Source organism: Anopheles aquasalis, chromosome 2 (assembly GCF_943734665.1).
Source record: "Anopheles aquasalis chromosome 2, idAnoAquaMG_Q_19, whole genome shotgun sequence".
In the NCBI taxonomy this organism is placed as follows: Eukaryota; Metazoa; Arthropoda; class Insecta; order Diptera; family Culicidae; genus Anopheles; species Anopheles aquasalis.
This window is the reverse complement of record NC_064877.1, coordinates 28,252,501-28,269,722: the sequence shown is the minus strand read 5'-3', so window position 1 is coordinate 28,269,722 and position 17,222 is coordinate 28,252,501. Positions and strand designations below refer to the sequence as shown.

The following is a 17,222-nucleotide window of genomic DNA, read 5'->3' as shown; positions in this document are numbered from 1 at the left end:
GTGAAGGGCGCTACCAACCCCCCAACAACCCCCAAACGCCATTGACGTCCTTTTGTACGGCGCATTACGGTAAACCACCCATCCTCTACAGTGCGCGCGCGCGCACACCTACAAACACACATACACCCAGGCACAAACACTGAACAACATCCTCCTCCCTGTACATTCCCTTCCTCTTGCTACCAGCCCCGCGTGGGGGATGAGGGTGGCCAGTGCATAAACTTTTCAGCTAGGTTTTATGGTTTTAAAGCTTATTTATGTGTATGCACATGAGCTTTGATATCGACTCCCATCGGTCGGACGGACGGTTTTGCTTGGTTTTGCGCCCACCCCCACCCTTCTTCGTACCCGGTCACGGTCAACCACAATACCATCCACCACCCAGGCCAGCATCTGTGGCCCGGACTCGAATTCCAATTCTCGGACTCGGTGGCAGCATCATGACGTTCCCAGCCGCCGGTTGGGATATGGGTGTCGCTGTGTAATTGTGCAAACCAACAATGGGCACACAGATGGCCCTGAGGGGGGGGGGGGGAAGGTGTTCTGTGGTTTGTGTTTGTACTTTATGCCCCGGTTTCGATGTCGCCGGTGAACGAGACCCAGTCGGCAGAATGGAGGGAAGGCTGGCTAGCTGGCTGATTGTTTGCCGAGTTACCGAGCACAGAGCAACGGCCGTTCGGCTGGTAATCATCTTTATTTAAAGCAGGAACAGAACGTTGGACACGAGCCGATTCTGAATCTGAACTTCTCGAGTCTCGAGAACACACAGACTCACTCACTCCAATGATGGTCACCACTGGAATATGAGATTGTAGCGAGAGGAAACAACTGCTCGGCCCAAACATTAGATCATTCATCGTGCCACCAAGAGGGTTCCGGCGGGTGACCTTTGCTTCGATGGACGATCATCCTCATTCCCGTCCTCAACGAAACCATGGTGACCAGTTGGCCATCTCGTCAGGACACGTTGCCCGGTAGCAGACATGTTTACATTGACAATACGCCCCCGTGTGTGTCCGTGTGAGAAAGTGTACGATTTGCATTTCATATTTATCTCGCTCTCGTTTAGCAAAATTACGAAAGGCCGACCATTCTGCCGTGGCCACAGAATGTCCGAAGGATCGCATCCGCTTTCCACTACCACGAAGGGTAGTTTCAACCCCTGCTGCCAGTGGTGATGCTCGATCGGTTACGTAGATTGCATAGCCGCAATGGCGCATGGCCACAACCTGACCCGCTACAGCCCGTAGCTCGCGTGTGGGAAAATGAACATAAAATTAATGATGGACATTGCGGGAAGAATGGCCAAAAGGGGGGTTCCAGTTTCACTATGAGATAAAAACCCCCCGGATCCAACCGGGGCCGACCGGGCGGTGGCCGTTTGCCTGACACAAGCCAGTACGCGGTCACCGCACCATGTGCACCGCCCGGAAGCGCTTGGTTGGTCTGCTCGGTTGCACGGGAACAACACCCCCGAAGCGTTTGCATCCAGCAGTCCAGCTGGCATGCTGAGCTGGCTGGCTAGGTAAATAGTGCATCGCCCGCTTCCGGTGGCGTTGGTCACGCGTTTCGTATGGGCTGGGAAAATCTAGGCTTCCGCCCTAATGAACAACGGAATGTTAAATGTCACGGTGATTGACATTTGGGACCGGTTCATTAGCGCCGTGGGACCATTCACGGGAACCCCTTCACCGCAGGCAAGCCATCGTACCCACAGATAGCTTGCAGATAGCTATGGATGCTCATAAATATAAATAGTGAAGTGGACGGCCCTCAGCAGCCCTCAAAGCCCCGCCGTACCGTGCAAAGCTTGAAACTTCAATCCGTAATCCGTGATGACGAGATAGTCCTTGATGGTCCGATGACCACAGCACACATGGTAACCCTGGGCTGCGGTGCTGTTTGCTTTAACGGGGATCCGGCCCTCCCGGATGGCCGAAAGTTTTCATTATTGACTTTCGACCAAAAACGGTGGCTTCCCAGCTCCATTCGCGTGACAATTGAATAATGAGCGCTCCCTACTCCCTTCTTTGGTGGAAAGTTTCCCCGTTAACGCTTCGTTTGCTTGCGGAATACCACAAGTGTTGATTGGAGTCGGTCACCTTCCCGGAATTTGGTTTTGAGTTTGGTGCAGCCTTCCGAATCGTTCCGGTTGCTGGCCTGTAAGTGACAAGATCACGCGCATCAATGATTCTGTATGAGCATAAAATCTCCCTCAAACAGAGAAGAGAGATAGAGAGAGTTTGATTGTTGAAATGAATTCGGTAAATTAAAGTTTCAACCCGGTCCTTTTCCTTCCGGCCTCCAATTCGGGCAATTCGGGTGAACATTTGCCAAACACGAAACACTTTCCAACATCTAACCATCGAGGGTGTGTGCCCTCGTGCTCTCACGTAGTTCTCTCGGGACATGGAAAAGCGGAACCATCCAGCGGGCACATCATCCCCTTCAAAGCATCCGACTTTTAAGCGGAAAATGTAAGAATCGTAAGAACGTGTGTCGGTCTGTACGCGGTACACAAGCTCACGGTAAAGCGTGACCTGGTTCGTTGCCAAAAACAAAAAGAGGGAGAATTGTAGCGTGTTCGATTGTTGCAGGTTGCGAGGGAAGTGGAACTGCAACTTCAAACTACGACTGCTTCCTCGAAGTACAGCTCTGTGCTCTTCACTGTAACGCATCGGTTGTAGCTTGCAATTGCAACACGAAAAGGGAGTTTTCCGTTTTTCGATTCTGTTCCAACCTCCAACCGGTATCCTTTTTGGCCTTCTGACACAACTCGTTGGTCGATTGCCGTTTCATCATCGCTTTTTTGGTGGGCCCCCGGGTCGATGAGCTAAGAGCTCGTTGCAATGGAAGGCCCGCGTTTTCCCACCCCGCCTCCACCGGTCTACAGTAGAAAGCCATTTTAACGATAAATAAATATCGTCTGCAGTGAAATCGAAGTCCCGGGAACCGGTGCAACCGGGATCACGGCAGCTACGTTGAGCGTACGAAAAGCTACGAAAGCCAACAGGCGAAGGGCGGGAAAACAATCGCTCAAACTCGCTCTCCCACGGGAAAAGCTTATTTGGAGCATGCACAGCATGCAGTGAGCGTGGGCGCCAGCCAACCGTTGTCTGGAGATCAGTCAGGCGAAATGTGCTTTTCTCGCTCGCTGAACTGCGAAAGTCAGATAAGAATGCAGAATGCGGTGCGCTAGGATGGGCTGGACTGGGCTGGGAACCAGACTGTTCCAATTGTTCCGTACTGTCGGGGGGATTTTCATGCATTTTCCTTTCACAGAAAATAAAACCAAGTTAGGGAGGGTGAAAAAGTGGATCAGCAGCGGGTTGTGGGGTTTGCACTTCGATGGCAACGTACCTTGGCATGTAGCTCATCAATCCGTACACGATATTCAGTCGCGAGAAACTGTGTCTAGTTCTAAGCTATACAAAGGCTCAGGTAGTGAAGTTCCTTCCGCTTGTAAACGCCATTTCACGAACAAACGCTCACTTTTAATAGAAAGCAGCTGCTCAAGTTGCTCGTTGTGCGCATAAAACGGTCAATCGTGAAACAATATGGACATTGAAAGCCAACAAATATCCGATTAACCACCGGTTGACTTCAATTTTGGTCGCGCATCCATTCCCGTGCCGCAATTGAAGTTGTTGAATCCTATCGAGCACTTCAAATAATTTATCACGATTATGGATTAAAACTCCATTAATAGGTGAACATAATAAGAGCAGAAAAAATGGAGAAGATCCTTGTCGCCAACAGCTTTCGCTAAAAGTTCTACCGGTTCCTCACTCAGTGGTGCAGCTTTTGGCTCCGAGCAGTTCATTAACTATTTGGGGCATTTCAATTTCCGGATCGTCGACGAATCGTTCCCGAAGACGCTGGCGCACAGCGAAACCCTTCCCCTTTTTGGAAAGAAATTAATTTGGATTATCGAAGCGAAGCAACAGCAACGACAACGTTGGACGAAGCGACTGCCGGATTCCGGATCGCATAGAACGCCATGCACTTTGCGAATGGCACTAGCATCTGTCCGGTCGGCCATCCTTCCTGCATGCTTGCGTGCTTGCTTGCTCGCACTCTGTACCAATCTATATATTGCATTCCGTTCAATTATCTCTAATCCGGACAAATTCCTTCGAACGAAATCCGGTCCCGGAACATCAAAGCGCCAAAGCGAACCGCGTTCCTTTTCCCCCGTTCAATGAATTTGTTGACTCTGTTCTGTTCTCGTCCCCTCTCCCTGTCCTGCCGCCGGCAGACGGAAAAAGATCCTTAACGTTCGGGGTTCCGGAAGCAAAAGGAGGACCCCTTTCCGACCCCATCTCTGGAACGCGTGAGGTATGCCGGCGACCCACTCAATTGCCCGCTAGTTTGCCATTGCCATTGCCGGCTAATCCGACAGTCGCAATCTAAATCCGCTTGCTTTCGGGGCCCCGGAAGCGAGCGCTTTTCTTGCGACTTCCCGGATGGCGGATCGAACGACCGTCGACTACGACAACGACGACGGCGAAATGGAGACGGATTAGGAAATCTCATTTCGATAGCAACCTCATGCTCCGTGAAAGGGAAGAGCGACGGAGGTCGGATCGAAAAGTCAGCCCCACTGATATTGATCGGATTTCATTCAATCGTTTCCGTTTTCCGGTTCTCTTTCTCTTTCGGTTCCCCCAGGCACGAAAGCGACGCTGATCGAGGCAAAGACGAGGGACGCCATCACGAACCTGCTCAACGGTTCGCAGTCCATCAGCACCGGCAACAACAACAACAACAACAGCAGCAGCGGCAGTAGTAGTAGCAACAACAGCAACGGCAGCAGCAGCAACACCACCTCCATCAACATCGCCTCCAACTCACCGGGAATCGTACATCATGGAACGACGATGGTGACCGTCAAGAGTGCTTCCGTTGGTGGTAGTGCGGCGACGGCGGCGGCGGCGGCGGGCAGCCCCGGTTCATCGGCCGGTCTCATCCTGACGACGGTCGGACGCACCGAAACCGTCTCACCGTCAATGGCATCCGGGAGTCCCAGCTCGGCCTCGTCCTCACCACCATCCGCTTCGTCGTCGCCACTGTCCGGGTTGCCCTCGCTGGTGAAGAAACCACGGCCCAAGACCGTTTCACCGACGCGCCACGGACCCCAGCAGTGTCAGGTAAGAGAAATGGTGAGAGAGGGAGAGAAAGGAGTGGGAAACATTACGACTTCGATCTTCGAATCGGTTTGTCCTTCGCGTTTGGTCGCATCGTTTGTTGTGGATTTAATACGAACCCAGGTTTTTGGTCCATCTTCTTGGTTGCGCTTGTGCATCTTCATGAACAGAACTCTTGTTTGTGAGAATTTAAGATCACACTGCGATAAAGGGAACAAGAATCGCGTTCGGTGACAAACTAACTAGAACTCACTTTACACACTTGACGTTTATTTAGAATCTACGTGAACTATGATGCTTTCTGTAATAGCTACGGCCATACTTTACCTACTAGATGTTTCTTCAATGCATCAATCACGTTTAGGGACGGTTTGAAGCCTTCTAGATGATTGATGGTGTTTGGTGTCGCGAGAAACACAAATTTTGACGACAAAGAATCAATCTTAGTGTGCTTTGAAGGGTGGTATCGATATCTTAATCAACACCTTAAACATCATCATCAACTGAATTCGAGATTGACTTTTTTACAGTGAGATTCTGGAGTCAAAATGCGTTATCTGAATTATTTTAAGCATTTCCAAACAACCAACTAATTCTAACTGATTATATCTTATAACGAAAGACGTGCATTGAATTTCTATGCACCACAACAAACAGTATCCCAAGGACACCATCTCTAAGTGCACCATCAACGGATAAAGTTAAACATTCGCTCAACACAAACGGAACTGAGCATACACAGCCCCCGATACCAAATGCAGTCGTTTGCAGTAGTGACTATCACTCAAGAACCGACACACGCGCGCGCACGCACCCTAATGTAAACTACCTTACCGTTGAGCCGCTGCTTATTCAATTTCCGTGTTCGTGATGCAGATGAATGTATCCGCTGGAAGTATCCCTCCCCAGGATACGTCCACGAGCAGGCACCCGGCACGCAAACACGTGCTTCGCAGCCAAAAGGTGGACGAATTGCTTCATCTTCGTCGTCGCAATCGAAAGACCGTTTCAGGTCGATGCTGCCGATGATGCCTCTTGATGATTAAATCATGCACGAAAAAGGCTGCCAACAAACATTGAAGAGACACTCAGATCCTCACGAAGCACCCGTCACGATCGGTCTGCCATGGTTACCCGAAAGGAAATGCCAATGCTCGAGCACACTCGCGATGATGGCGATAGCCGGGTTGGCCGGGAAAGCCAACCGGAGTGGCATCGGCCCGGAACAACGGGCCATCCAGCGATCCCAAAATCAAGAAACCTTGCCCCGCCTGTCCTCTTCCACTCTAACTGAACACTGACTCTTCGTTAATTTATGGTTCCGAGTCCGGTCAAAATGGCACACATTCGGCCACAGTGGGACTACCTGGGACTACGGGATGTCAACATTTCCCCCACCATTGAGTTCGTATCAACGCGAGCGGCTGGATGGAGGAAAAGTGCTGCTTGGAAAAGATAAAACGGAAATCATTAAATCCCGCAAATCATCTTGCCACCGGTTCGGGATGCTCCGTGGTACGCTCCAGTGCGTCCGCCAGTCGCTCAGCCGGTAGGGCGGACAATTAATGATGACCCCTCTACCACTACCACCACCCTTGCTGCCTGTGTGCTCGTCCTGTTTGCCCGAAAGAAGTGAAAATAAGGAATATCGATTTCAATCTCACTGCATCAAAGCACCTTCCGGGGTGTTCCGTGATACTGATGCCAAGCGCTGTCGTCGAAGACGAGGTGCTTGCGAGTGAAAGGGAAACGAAGGGATACAAAATTGTAACCGGAAACCGGAAAAAGGTCTCCGTTTGACGCCCTTGCCACTACGTCGCCCCCCGAGCCGAGAACGACTCCTTTCCGCTCGCATCGTTGACGGCTGGCGAGAAGCATCCAATCGGCAAAACAGGAGAGAAAGTCCCAGCCACCAGAAGGACCAAAAACACCCCGGAGGAGGGATAACACGCGGGCGGGCGAGATATTAAAATCATTTAAGGGACTGGAACGTACTTGCTAACACATTTTCACCGAGCGCACGAGCGTTTGATTTGAGACCATGAGGAGGCGAGCGAGGGAAACTGTCTGTGAATAGAAACATTTTTGCGAAATTGCTTCCGCAAACCGGCAACAGCAGCAACAGCAGCAGCAGCGTGGGATTTATCATTGAATTTTCCACAAACACAAGTGAACGCACCTGTTTACTCGACTATCAATCAGCGCAAACGCAGCCATTGCTGCTAAATTAGGGACCGGAAAGTGGGAATGAGGTGTCGAGTTGTAAAGCGCCGGGCCAAGAGGCCCAGAGTCACATTACACATCCGGGGCGAGTACACATCGGGGTGGATCCGGCGAGACCCGGAGGAATTGATGACGCGGATATTGAATGAAGACAGCGAGCGAGCGGGCGACCGAGAGCTGCCACCGTACCGTGGCATCCAAATCTTTGGCCTTCCTTTTGCTTTGAAAGCGAACCGCATGATGGAAGGAAGGCAGGAAGGAGAGTGTAGAGGGGACACAAATTTACCCAAAACATCTTCGTCTTCATCCTCGTCCCCCCCATTTACCCAAGGACTTCAAAGCGTTTCAAGCCAGTGAGGCAGGCAGAGCGGCAGGATAACGATATCCATCTTGTTTTTCATCAACCCAAAGCCTCGACTCTCCATTTGGGTAGCGCGTGGGCGTCCTTTGAGGCCCGGCTCGCCCGGTAAACATTCAACAGATCAAAAACATGATCATCATTAGGACGAGACGAGGTCTAGGCCTCGGCGAGCGAGCGCTTGCACACAACAACACAACAACAACAACAAGTCGCAACGCAAACGGACCTCACGGTCGTACACCATTAGCGGAGTGATGCCTAATTTGATTCCGGAAAGCAATATTCACCACGTCTTGTTGGCCACTTTAAAGGGGGGGCCGAAAAGGGACATTCGAAGGCGAGATGTCTGCGGAGTCTGTCGAGATTGCGATTGCGGTGGGTACGTCAACTCTTTGACAAACTTCCGGACCAACTTTAGAACGCGCACTGGCCACGGGCACACGCTTCAGGGCATCAAAACTGAACCATCGGGCCATCATCATCATTAATCAAAACGTCGCGCTCCGTCAACCCCTCCGTGTCCACCCGTAGTCAGTGCCCGCGCGGACCAGCGACAACGACGACGCATTGTTGCGTGAAAATTAACTCAAAGTTGGTGCTCCACCATCTTCGAATGAAAGAAGTGCGCGGCGCTACGATCGGACCCACTATCTTTGCGCCGGTTAGGAACCATGGGCCCAAGGGTTTGCATGACTTCCTGGGCACGAACAAAACCCCGCGATTGGTTAGAGCAGGAACCCCGGGGAACCGGAGTGAACGGAACTATAAATCTTCATCTTCATTTTCTCATTTTGACGTAGACGTAGTGGCGTGTCTCTCGGTATCTTGTTCGTCTCCCGCTCCAAGGGTATGCCCGAGGACCGAGATTTATTTACCCCCCCCTCCCCCCCTCCCCCCCCCCACAAAAAAAAGGGTGAGGTGAGGACCAGTGGACAGAGAACCACGGGCCTGTTACAGTAGCTGCGTAGCTTTATGACAAACGCACCAGGGCCAGAAAACGGAAACCTCGAGGACATTTCTGTAAAGAGTGAAAGCGGAGTCCGGACCTAGTCAACTCCAGTCAACAATATGGCCGGTCTGGACTGTCCAAGCGAACCCAAGCCGCGCGGGGCCGGGGCACGGGTTGGGGTGCCAATTTCTACGGCAAATTACTGTCCACTGCACACCTGTATGGGGTCTTTGAAGATGAAAGGCAACTTGTTAAATCCTTCAACCGACGCAATGAAAGCCACCCGGGGAGATCCGGGATCTACCGGACACTACTAACCGGGAGCTCTTCGCTTCTCACTGTTTCTCTCTTTCTCTCTCTCGATGTTCCGGGCATCTTTCAGCATCTCCTTCTTCACTCTATCCCTCTAGGCAAAGGCAAAAGGGCTTGGGATTAATAGGGATTTTCTACCGGCTTTAGCCCTCCCCTCTCCGGGGGTTTCGCCCACACAGTGCCTCCGACACGGTACTCAATAGATCACCAGCAATTGAGGGTCATTAATTTGCACGGAGGGTTTCGAACGGAACGGAACGGAACGGAACGACCGTCCGGCATGGATGGATGGTACCGAAAGGAAAATGGAGGCCATGGCATGGATGGAGAAGCAGGGCCGGGACCTATCCTCCTGACCCTCCAGAGTCTGGAGCTGAACTTTGGCACTCGGATCCATTAAGCGCAATTTGTTATCGGCCAGCAGTCCAGTCCAGTGCGCCATCCACTGTGCCCTAATGAAGACAATTTTCAAAAGCCAACCCTATGGTCACAAGAGAAGAAGAGAGAGAGAGAAAGAGAAAGAGAGATGAAGCGAAAGAAGAAAAGAGAGAGCGAGAGAATGTTCCGGGGCAAAAAGTTACAATCTATCAGAGACCGAAGGCCACTCCGTCGTTTGAGAAGCACTCGCCATCATTAGGGGTATGCGCTCGTCGGATCAATGCTGACTTTACGCAACACCGAGCACTACACAGAAGGAAGCAGGAAATGCTGCTGCTGCTGAAACTGGGAACAGAGAATCAATACTCGAACAATCGAATCCTGAGGCGCCATTGCATCGTTCTGGTTTTGTTGGAACTGAACGGTGGCTCCAATATTGGATGTCCTCGTCGACGTCGAGTCCTGGTCGTAATTCGAGCGAAAGCGGAAAAAGCAAAAGAAATTAAAATCTCATTAACAGATATATTATGTTAGCTGGCTGAGCACTCTACTGGTGCTGCTGCTGCTGCTGCTTCAGAAACACCATAACACCATCGGCATCATCGGAATCGTGCAGTTCTGTGCGCTGCGCTAATGATGCATCCCAAGTTTCCGCCTTTGATGGCTCCTTTGCCATGGGATGTAAACCTTCGGGGAACTTCTGAGGTCTGAGAAAAAGAAGATGCAAAAAATTATGAAGGCAGCGTGCAGCACACGCGTACACCATAATGAGGGATGCGCCAACATCACCAATTATGTGCTCGTGTCACGATTTTAGTCCGAAGCTCACGTAAGAAAGTATGGAAAGCAGCACGGTTCGCAAAATGGTTGCCAAAGCAGCAGCAATTCTTTCACCTGTTAGCTACGAACGTGTCTGCGCCATTCAAGAGAATCAGCTCTTCTACTTCAAGCAGCACCACGTTCCGGAAGCACAACGAACGCGCAAAAATGTGTGACGATGAGCAGCAGCAATGGCCCTTGTGCAACACATAAGCCATTCCACCTGGCTGCGAAAGGACCTGCGGCGAGAGGACAATCCTCTTAACCAGCGTTTAATCAGCGCCTACTCCGTCCGTCTGTTCGGTCGCCTCGTCCACGGTTCTTTCGTTACCTTTCTCCGTGTCTATGTGTGGGATTACTTCAACATTGCATTCTTGTCATACTCGCGACTGGACGTGTTTCTCGACGCAGTTTGTTTTATACACCGTTTTTTATTGTTTTTTTCTTTTTTGTTTTGTTCGACTCCACTGTGATCTCGTTCCCGTGACCGTTTCTCACTGTCGTGCAGTCTCTGTTGCGCAATCGATTGTTTTTTACCGTCGATCTTTTGGCGTCCCTGCGACTAGGGCTGGATTGTAGTGTGCATCACATCTCTTGTCGTCATCACCGAGGCGTTGATTGGAACTCTTCACCCACTCACTAGTCGACCATCACCATAGCAACGGGACGATTCAGACACACACACCTTCAGGAAATCACATTGATCATAATCATCAGCATCATTGGACTGTACTCAATACCCACCACTCATCATGCCGCACACTTGTCACGCGTGCGTTCGGGAAATCTCCCAGAAGCAGGAAATACTGGAATGCGGTGGCTACTGCAATGCCACATTCCATAGAGCCTGCTCTGGCGTGCCGCCTAAGATGCTTGAAGAGATCGCCAAGCATAAACAGCTGTTCTGGGCGTGCGCGGCATGTTCCGCGCTCATGATTAAACCGGCAGCGAAAAGGTTGAGTGCAGAGGCATTCGCTGCTGGTCAGCAGTCGGCACTGAAACAGGTTGGATCTGACCTCAAGGAAAGCATCCTGACCGAGCTGAGAGCGGAACTTCAGTCAATGTTTAGTGCCTTCGCTCCGTCGTCCGTGAGTTGTGGCCCTACCATAGGCAATAGTGTCCCAGAACGCTTAGCTCCGTCGTTTGCCGCAGTGGTCGGCTCGTTACACTCTCACTCGCTCGCTAGGAATTCCACCGAGCCGTCCGAACAGAACCCGTTGCCTGGCCTGCGCCCGCTCATCAGTGGCACTGCTGAACCTATCACCAACATCATCAAGACGGTCCCGGTCCAGAATCGAAAATCTTGGGTATTCATCTCGAGAATCTCAACGGACACCACGGACGACGCGGTTCATGCAATGGTCACGCAGAGCCTGGGTACCAGTGACGTGACCATTACAAAGCTCGTTCGCAGTGACGCTGACGTCGCTTCACTTAGCTTTCTGTCCTTCAAGGTCGGGCTGCCGATTGAACTGAAGGATAAAGCACTAGACCCCAACACTTGGCCACGCGGACTTCTGTTCCGGGAGTTTATTTTCCGCCCGAAGTCACATGGTGAAATGACGATTACTACACCACATGTTTCACTGCCACCAGCCAACCAAACACCCTTCACTGAGCACCCGAGAGAAAACACGATAACGATCACTGCTTCGACCGCTCAAAATGCGCCCATATCCAAGCCTAACCCATCGATCAATGACAAGGAACAGCCGAGAAAGAAACCGCGCACTCGGGCTGACGGGGTACTTGACCAGTCATTTCGCGAACAGCACTAGCAAAGACAGCGATTCCTTCAACTTACCACTTCCGCAGCACTTCAAGGCATCACCAGAAGATCCCCCGATGGTTTTATACCAAAACGTCCGAGGACTGAAAACAAAAATCGACAGCTTGCGACTTGCTCTTACTGAAACCGTCGCTGACATCGTTATACTAACGGAAACGTGGCTGGATGACGATATCCCGACAGCCTTGTTTTGCAACGACACGCACACAGTTTACCGTTGCGATCGTAATCCTCGTGCAAGCATGCACAGTCGTGGTGGAGGAGTGTTAATCGCGATCAGGTCAGGCATTCCTTCATCTATCGCGAGGACAGGCACCGACACCCTCGAGCAAGTATGGGTGCGCGTGGATTTTGCGACGCCGCTTTGGATTGGTGGGATCTATGTTCCGCCCAGCTTAAGCTCCAACTCCACGGTTCTGTCAACAATGTTCGAAACGCTGAGCGAATTTTCCGATCACGGCCGTGGTAATCGTAAAATATTGTTCATCGGTGATATAAACCAACCAGCACTCACATGGGATTTAGCAGCATCTCGTGACCTGAATTTTAACCACTATGTTCCAGTGACTGGCACTGGAGGTCATAATTTCTTCATCGACAGCTTCAACAGCAGCGGTTTATTCCAGCTGAACAATGTAACCAACGTCAATGGGAAGCTCCTCGACTTAATTCTGGTAAGCGAGTCGCTTGGACCGTACATCAACGTCCATGTTGCGCCTGATCCGTTGCTCCCATTGGACAAGCACCATCCACCACTGCTCTGCGTGCTGGGCACTCCTTATAGTCACTCCAACCACCAACAATCGACCAATGCTACAACTGACCGTGCCACAACCAGACTCGACTTCCGCCGATGCGATGTTGCCAAATTACGCCAGGCAATCTCAAATTATGACCTGACCTCACTACAGACTGTCAGTATTGATAATGCAGTGACCGCCTTCACACAGTTTATGATACATAACATAAATGCAACAACACCGCTGGCGGATCCTCCCAGGATCCCAGCATGGTCCAATCCGAAGCTCAAGCGTCTGAAGCGAAGGAAGAAAAAACTACTAAGAATACACAACAAACTGAACACAGAAGATTCCCAGGCTGATTACCACTGTGCCAGCGATCGCTATCAGAGTTACAATAGGCTGAGGTACGGTAATCACATCAAACGTGTTCAATCGTCATTGTACAGGCAACCGTCCCGATTCTGGAAAACCATGAACAATCGTAGAAACTCGAAAACCGGACCCCCCAGCAACGTGCACCTTGGAGATCGGATTGCGAATGACGAGAAGGAAGCGTGTGAGCTCTTCGCTACGAAGTTTAAATCTGTGTTTAAACTACCCGAGTCTAACATCATGGCAGCTGGTGATGCTGCCAGCGTTCCTGCTGGGACATTGCAGTTCCATGGCATCTCTGTAACACCAGCAATGGTATGCTTGGCCATCAACCGCCTGAAGGATACATGCAACCCTGGACTGGATGGCATTCCTGCGCGTCTGGTGAAACAGTGCAGCGCGGAACTGGCACCTGTTCTTTCGTGGATTTTCAACCTGTCGTTACGGACGGGCAGTTTTCCAATGGCATGGAAATGTTCAAGGATGACGCCGATCCTAAAAAAAGGGAGCATCCACGACGTTTCGAACTATCGTGGCATCACATCGTTGGGAGCGTGCGCGAAAGTCTTCGAAATGGTAGTGGTCGATGCCCTGGCCTTCTGGGCAAGGCACATCATCACCCCGTTGCAGCACGGTTTCGTCCCGAAGCGCTCAACCACCACAATCCTCATGGAGTTCTGCAGTTTCTGCAGACGTCACCTGGACCGTGGATCGCAGGTCGACGTTATCTACACGGACTTTCAGGCGGCATTCGACTCGGTACCTCATGAGCTCCTATTAGCCAAGCTAGCCAGGATTGGGCTTTCGGAGCTCATGATCGATTGGTTCCGTTCTTACCTCACGGGCAGGCAGTACCATGTCAAACTATCTACGGAATGTTCGACAGTATTCACCAGTTCATCAGGCGTACCGCAAGGCAGTAACTTGGGCCCCCTTTTGTTTAATCTGTTTATCAATGACCTGCCTGACTCAATTCAACACGCTAAAGTACTCCTGTACGCTGATGATGCCCGGCTCTTTTCTGAGATAACGTGCCTCGAGGACTGTCGAAAGCTGCAGGTTGACATCAACAATCTGGAGGCCTGGTGCGCTAGGAACGGACTGACCATATGCATAAAAAAGTGCCAATCCGTGAGCTTTAGCAGGAGTAGAAACCCCGTGATCTGTAACTACGTGATCGGTGCCGAATCGATAGCCAGGGTTGAGCGGCTGAAGGATCTAGGTGTAACATTGGACAGCGGTCTAACGTTTCAGCATCATATTGATTGCTTGATTACGCGTGCCAGAAAACAGCTTGGACTTTTCATACGTATGACTCGGGAGTTTCGCGACCCTGTATGCCTTAAAACTATGTATTGTTGTATCGTCCGCTCGGTTCTGGAGTTTGCCTCAGTCGTCTGGTGCCCCCATTTCGAAACGACAATTGCTCGGCTTGAACGAGTTCAAAAGCATTTCACGCGATACGCTCTCATCCGTTCAGGGCTCTTTAACCGTGAAACGTTACCCCCGTATCTAGCACGTTGCCTCTTACTCGGTATCGAACCTCTCCGCACGCGGCGCGTCATTGCGCAATGCTCATTTATAGCTAGCCTAATTACGGGCCAGATCGACTGCAGCTCCATCCTCGAAAATCTTGACTTTCTTGTACCGTCCCGTAATTCACGCACCGCGCCCCCCTGCATTTCGGTCAGTCTTAGTCGCACAGTGTCAGGACAATTTGAACCGCTAACTTTTGCATCCAGACAGTTTAACGCCAACTTCAAGAACTTTGACTATAACATCTCTCTTGACAACTTTCGCGGACGAATCCGCACGAATGCGATTGATGTAAGCGCAGGCCACCCTGTACAGTAACCATACTCGTAGTATGCGTGTTAATGCGGCGATGAGTAGACTTGATTAAGCCTCTGGCCCGTCAAGCTAAACAAAACAAATAAATAAATAAATAAATAAATAAATAAATAAATAAATAAACATAAATTAAAACTTTCATCCACCTGCCCGGCACCTGCCATACTCCACACCAAGTGTGTGTCATTTGTAAGTGTGGTTGGTTGTAACAGCAATGGCATGAGAGCAACGCTCCGGGAAGAACGCTGGCGGAAGAGAGCGGATTTTTATCGTCATCCCATGAATGCGTGCCCCTTGCTCTGTTTCCTCCCAGTTTCTCTTCTTCCACCGACCGTTCAAAGCTGGGCATTAGTCGAGCCACTAATTCTTGAACTAACGATTATCCTTCGCCGGGAGAACACCGGGAACATCCGCCGGGGGGCCATGATGACGACGCTTTTGTGCTCACAAACGGTTACCCAACTGGTTTCCTAGTTTGGATACGGGGAAGGTGGTAGCCACAGAGAGAGAGAGATAGTAATTACGGGCGATAGAGCATCGAATACAGGAGCCGTTGGGTTGGGTTTGATTCGGACAAAGCCGCTTGCTGCTGCGAAGAGACCAACAACAACAGAGAGCCCACTCAGGAAAAGGACACAGGACCAGAGCAAGGACGGAGTGGTATGGTTCTCCACAAAACCGTCCTCGCTTTTCCTCCTCTGCTTTCCTCTTTCTTCTCACCAACTCCAACGCCACAGACGATGGCTACGTTAATGAACTAATAAAAATAAAATGAGAAACTGTACAATGCTCCGCTCCACTCCGCTTCACTTCGTTCGTTCGTTCGTGGGTTGTGGTTCCGGGATACGACAACGACGACGCTACGCTACCAGCGCTACCGGAAACAGTGTGCTCGGTTGCTGCTGCTGTTTCCGGTGCCACCGGTGGCACCAACAAATGGCGGAATAAACATTGCACCGAATGTTGGCACTTTTAAACGGCAATCACATGGTGCGGCACGGGAAAAGCATAAACGGTAGAGGAGCTTCCAGTCCAGTTGCTCTACTCCATCCTCTGGGAGCTGCTTTCTCCTTCGGGATACGGCTACTTAACAATTACTTTGCGATTTGATTGTCTATCCAGTGGACCAGCCGAGTGGACAGCAGATGAAGGCGAATGAATAGAGATGGATAGCAAGCACCGCTGATGGTGGTGCTGCTGCTGTTATCATGACGCACTGTGGCCAGCAACTGACCTTAAAGTATCTCTATAGCGAGCACTGCGAGGGGATATGTAACATGTAACTTCTTGTTACCCGGCAGCAGCAGCAACAGTGCCAATCTTCTCCCAATCATCATTACAACCCATCACCTTTATAAGGCTCTACATCGGTATACGATCTGGACGCGTTCCCCTCAGCGAGGAGTACTCTCACACAATCGCACGCACCAAACGACCATCTGGAATCGACAGTGTGCCGTACGTATCGGCGATGCGTTGATCGAAAACGAGGTGTAGCACTTTTAAGCGAACACCCAAAAGCGACTCCGACCCTCCGAAAAAAAAGGTCCAACTCGGTCAAGCGAACGTACTCCGTTGGCCAACACACACTCACATGCACGAACACACTATCACGTACGTACGCGAGTGAGTGGGAGGGGTGTGCTTGAGGACCATAAAACACGCCTAAACCATAACCATCAAGTCTCATCAATAATTCAGAGCAGCACCTCCAGCAGCAGCAGCAGCAGCAGCAACACCATCGTTCCAGGCTGGCAGGCGAGTGTGGCAGATGGATTTCGTCCTTCCATCCAACTCCAGCTGGTGCTACACCCGGTTGCTTGGTCGTACGGCAATGGCATTGGCATTGGGTGTGCCCGGGGTGGTACCACGGTTAACCTTAACTGGCCACCGGGGAGCACCACGTGCGAATCACGAACTCACAGCTCGACAACCAGTTGCTTCCAACCGACCGTCGATCGTTACTGGCGGTGATGACAGGAAGACGCGTAAGGGAAACGGGCAACGGGAGCATTTACACCACTGCACAGTCATGCCGAGAGGGAGAAAGGCAATCTCATTAAACGATTCCATTGCGTGACAACTAAATTTATCATATTTTCACGCAATCACGACCAGCAGTAGTCGAGATCAGGTGGAGTAACAAGAAACAGGGCTGTCGTTGCCTGTTCACTGTTCCAGATTTATCCTGTCGCGTCTACAGCCACGGCCAGGATGCCAGGAGAAGTGGTTGAAACGTCACGTAATTACAATAAAGTCCCGTGAGGAGTTCGCCGAG

At 51.0% G+C, this 17,222-nt stretch overlaps 1 protein-coding gene across 1 annotated transcript in view; it reads left to right on the top strand.

Annotated features, from left to right (window-relative positions):
• The window catches only part of LOC126581679 (serine-rich adhesin for platelets), a 139,097-nt gene that overhangs the window by 97,397 nt on the left and 24,478 nt on the right, over window positions 1–17,222 (top strand). The window contains exon 4 of the mRNA XM_050245497.1: window positions 4,672–5,150. Within this exon, the coding sequence (XP_050101454.1) occupies window positions 4,672–5,150 (479 nt within the window). The remainder of the gene's footprint in view (window positions 1–4,671; window positions 5,151–17,222) is intronic.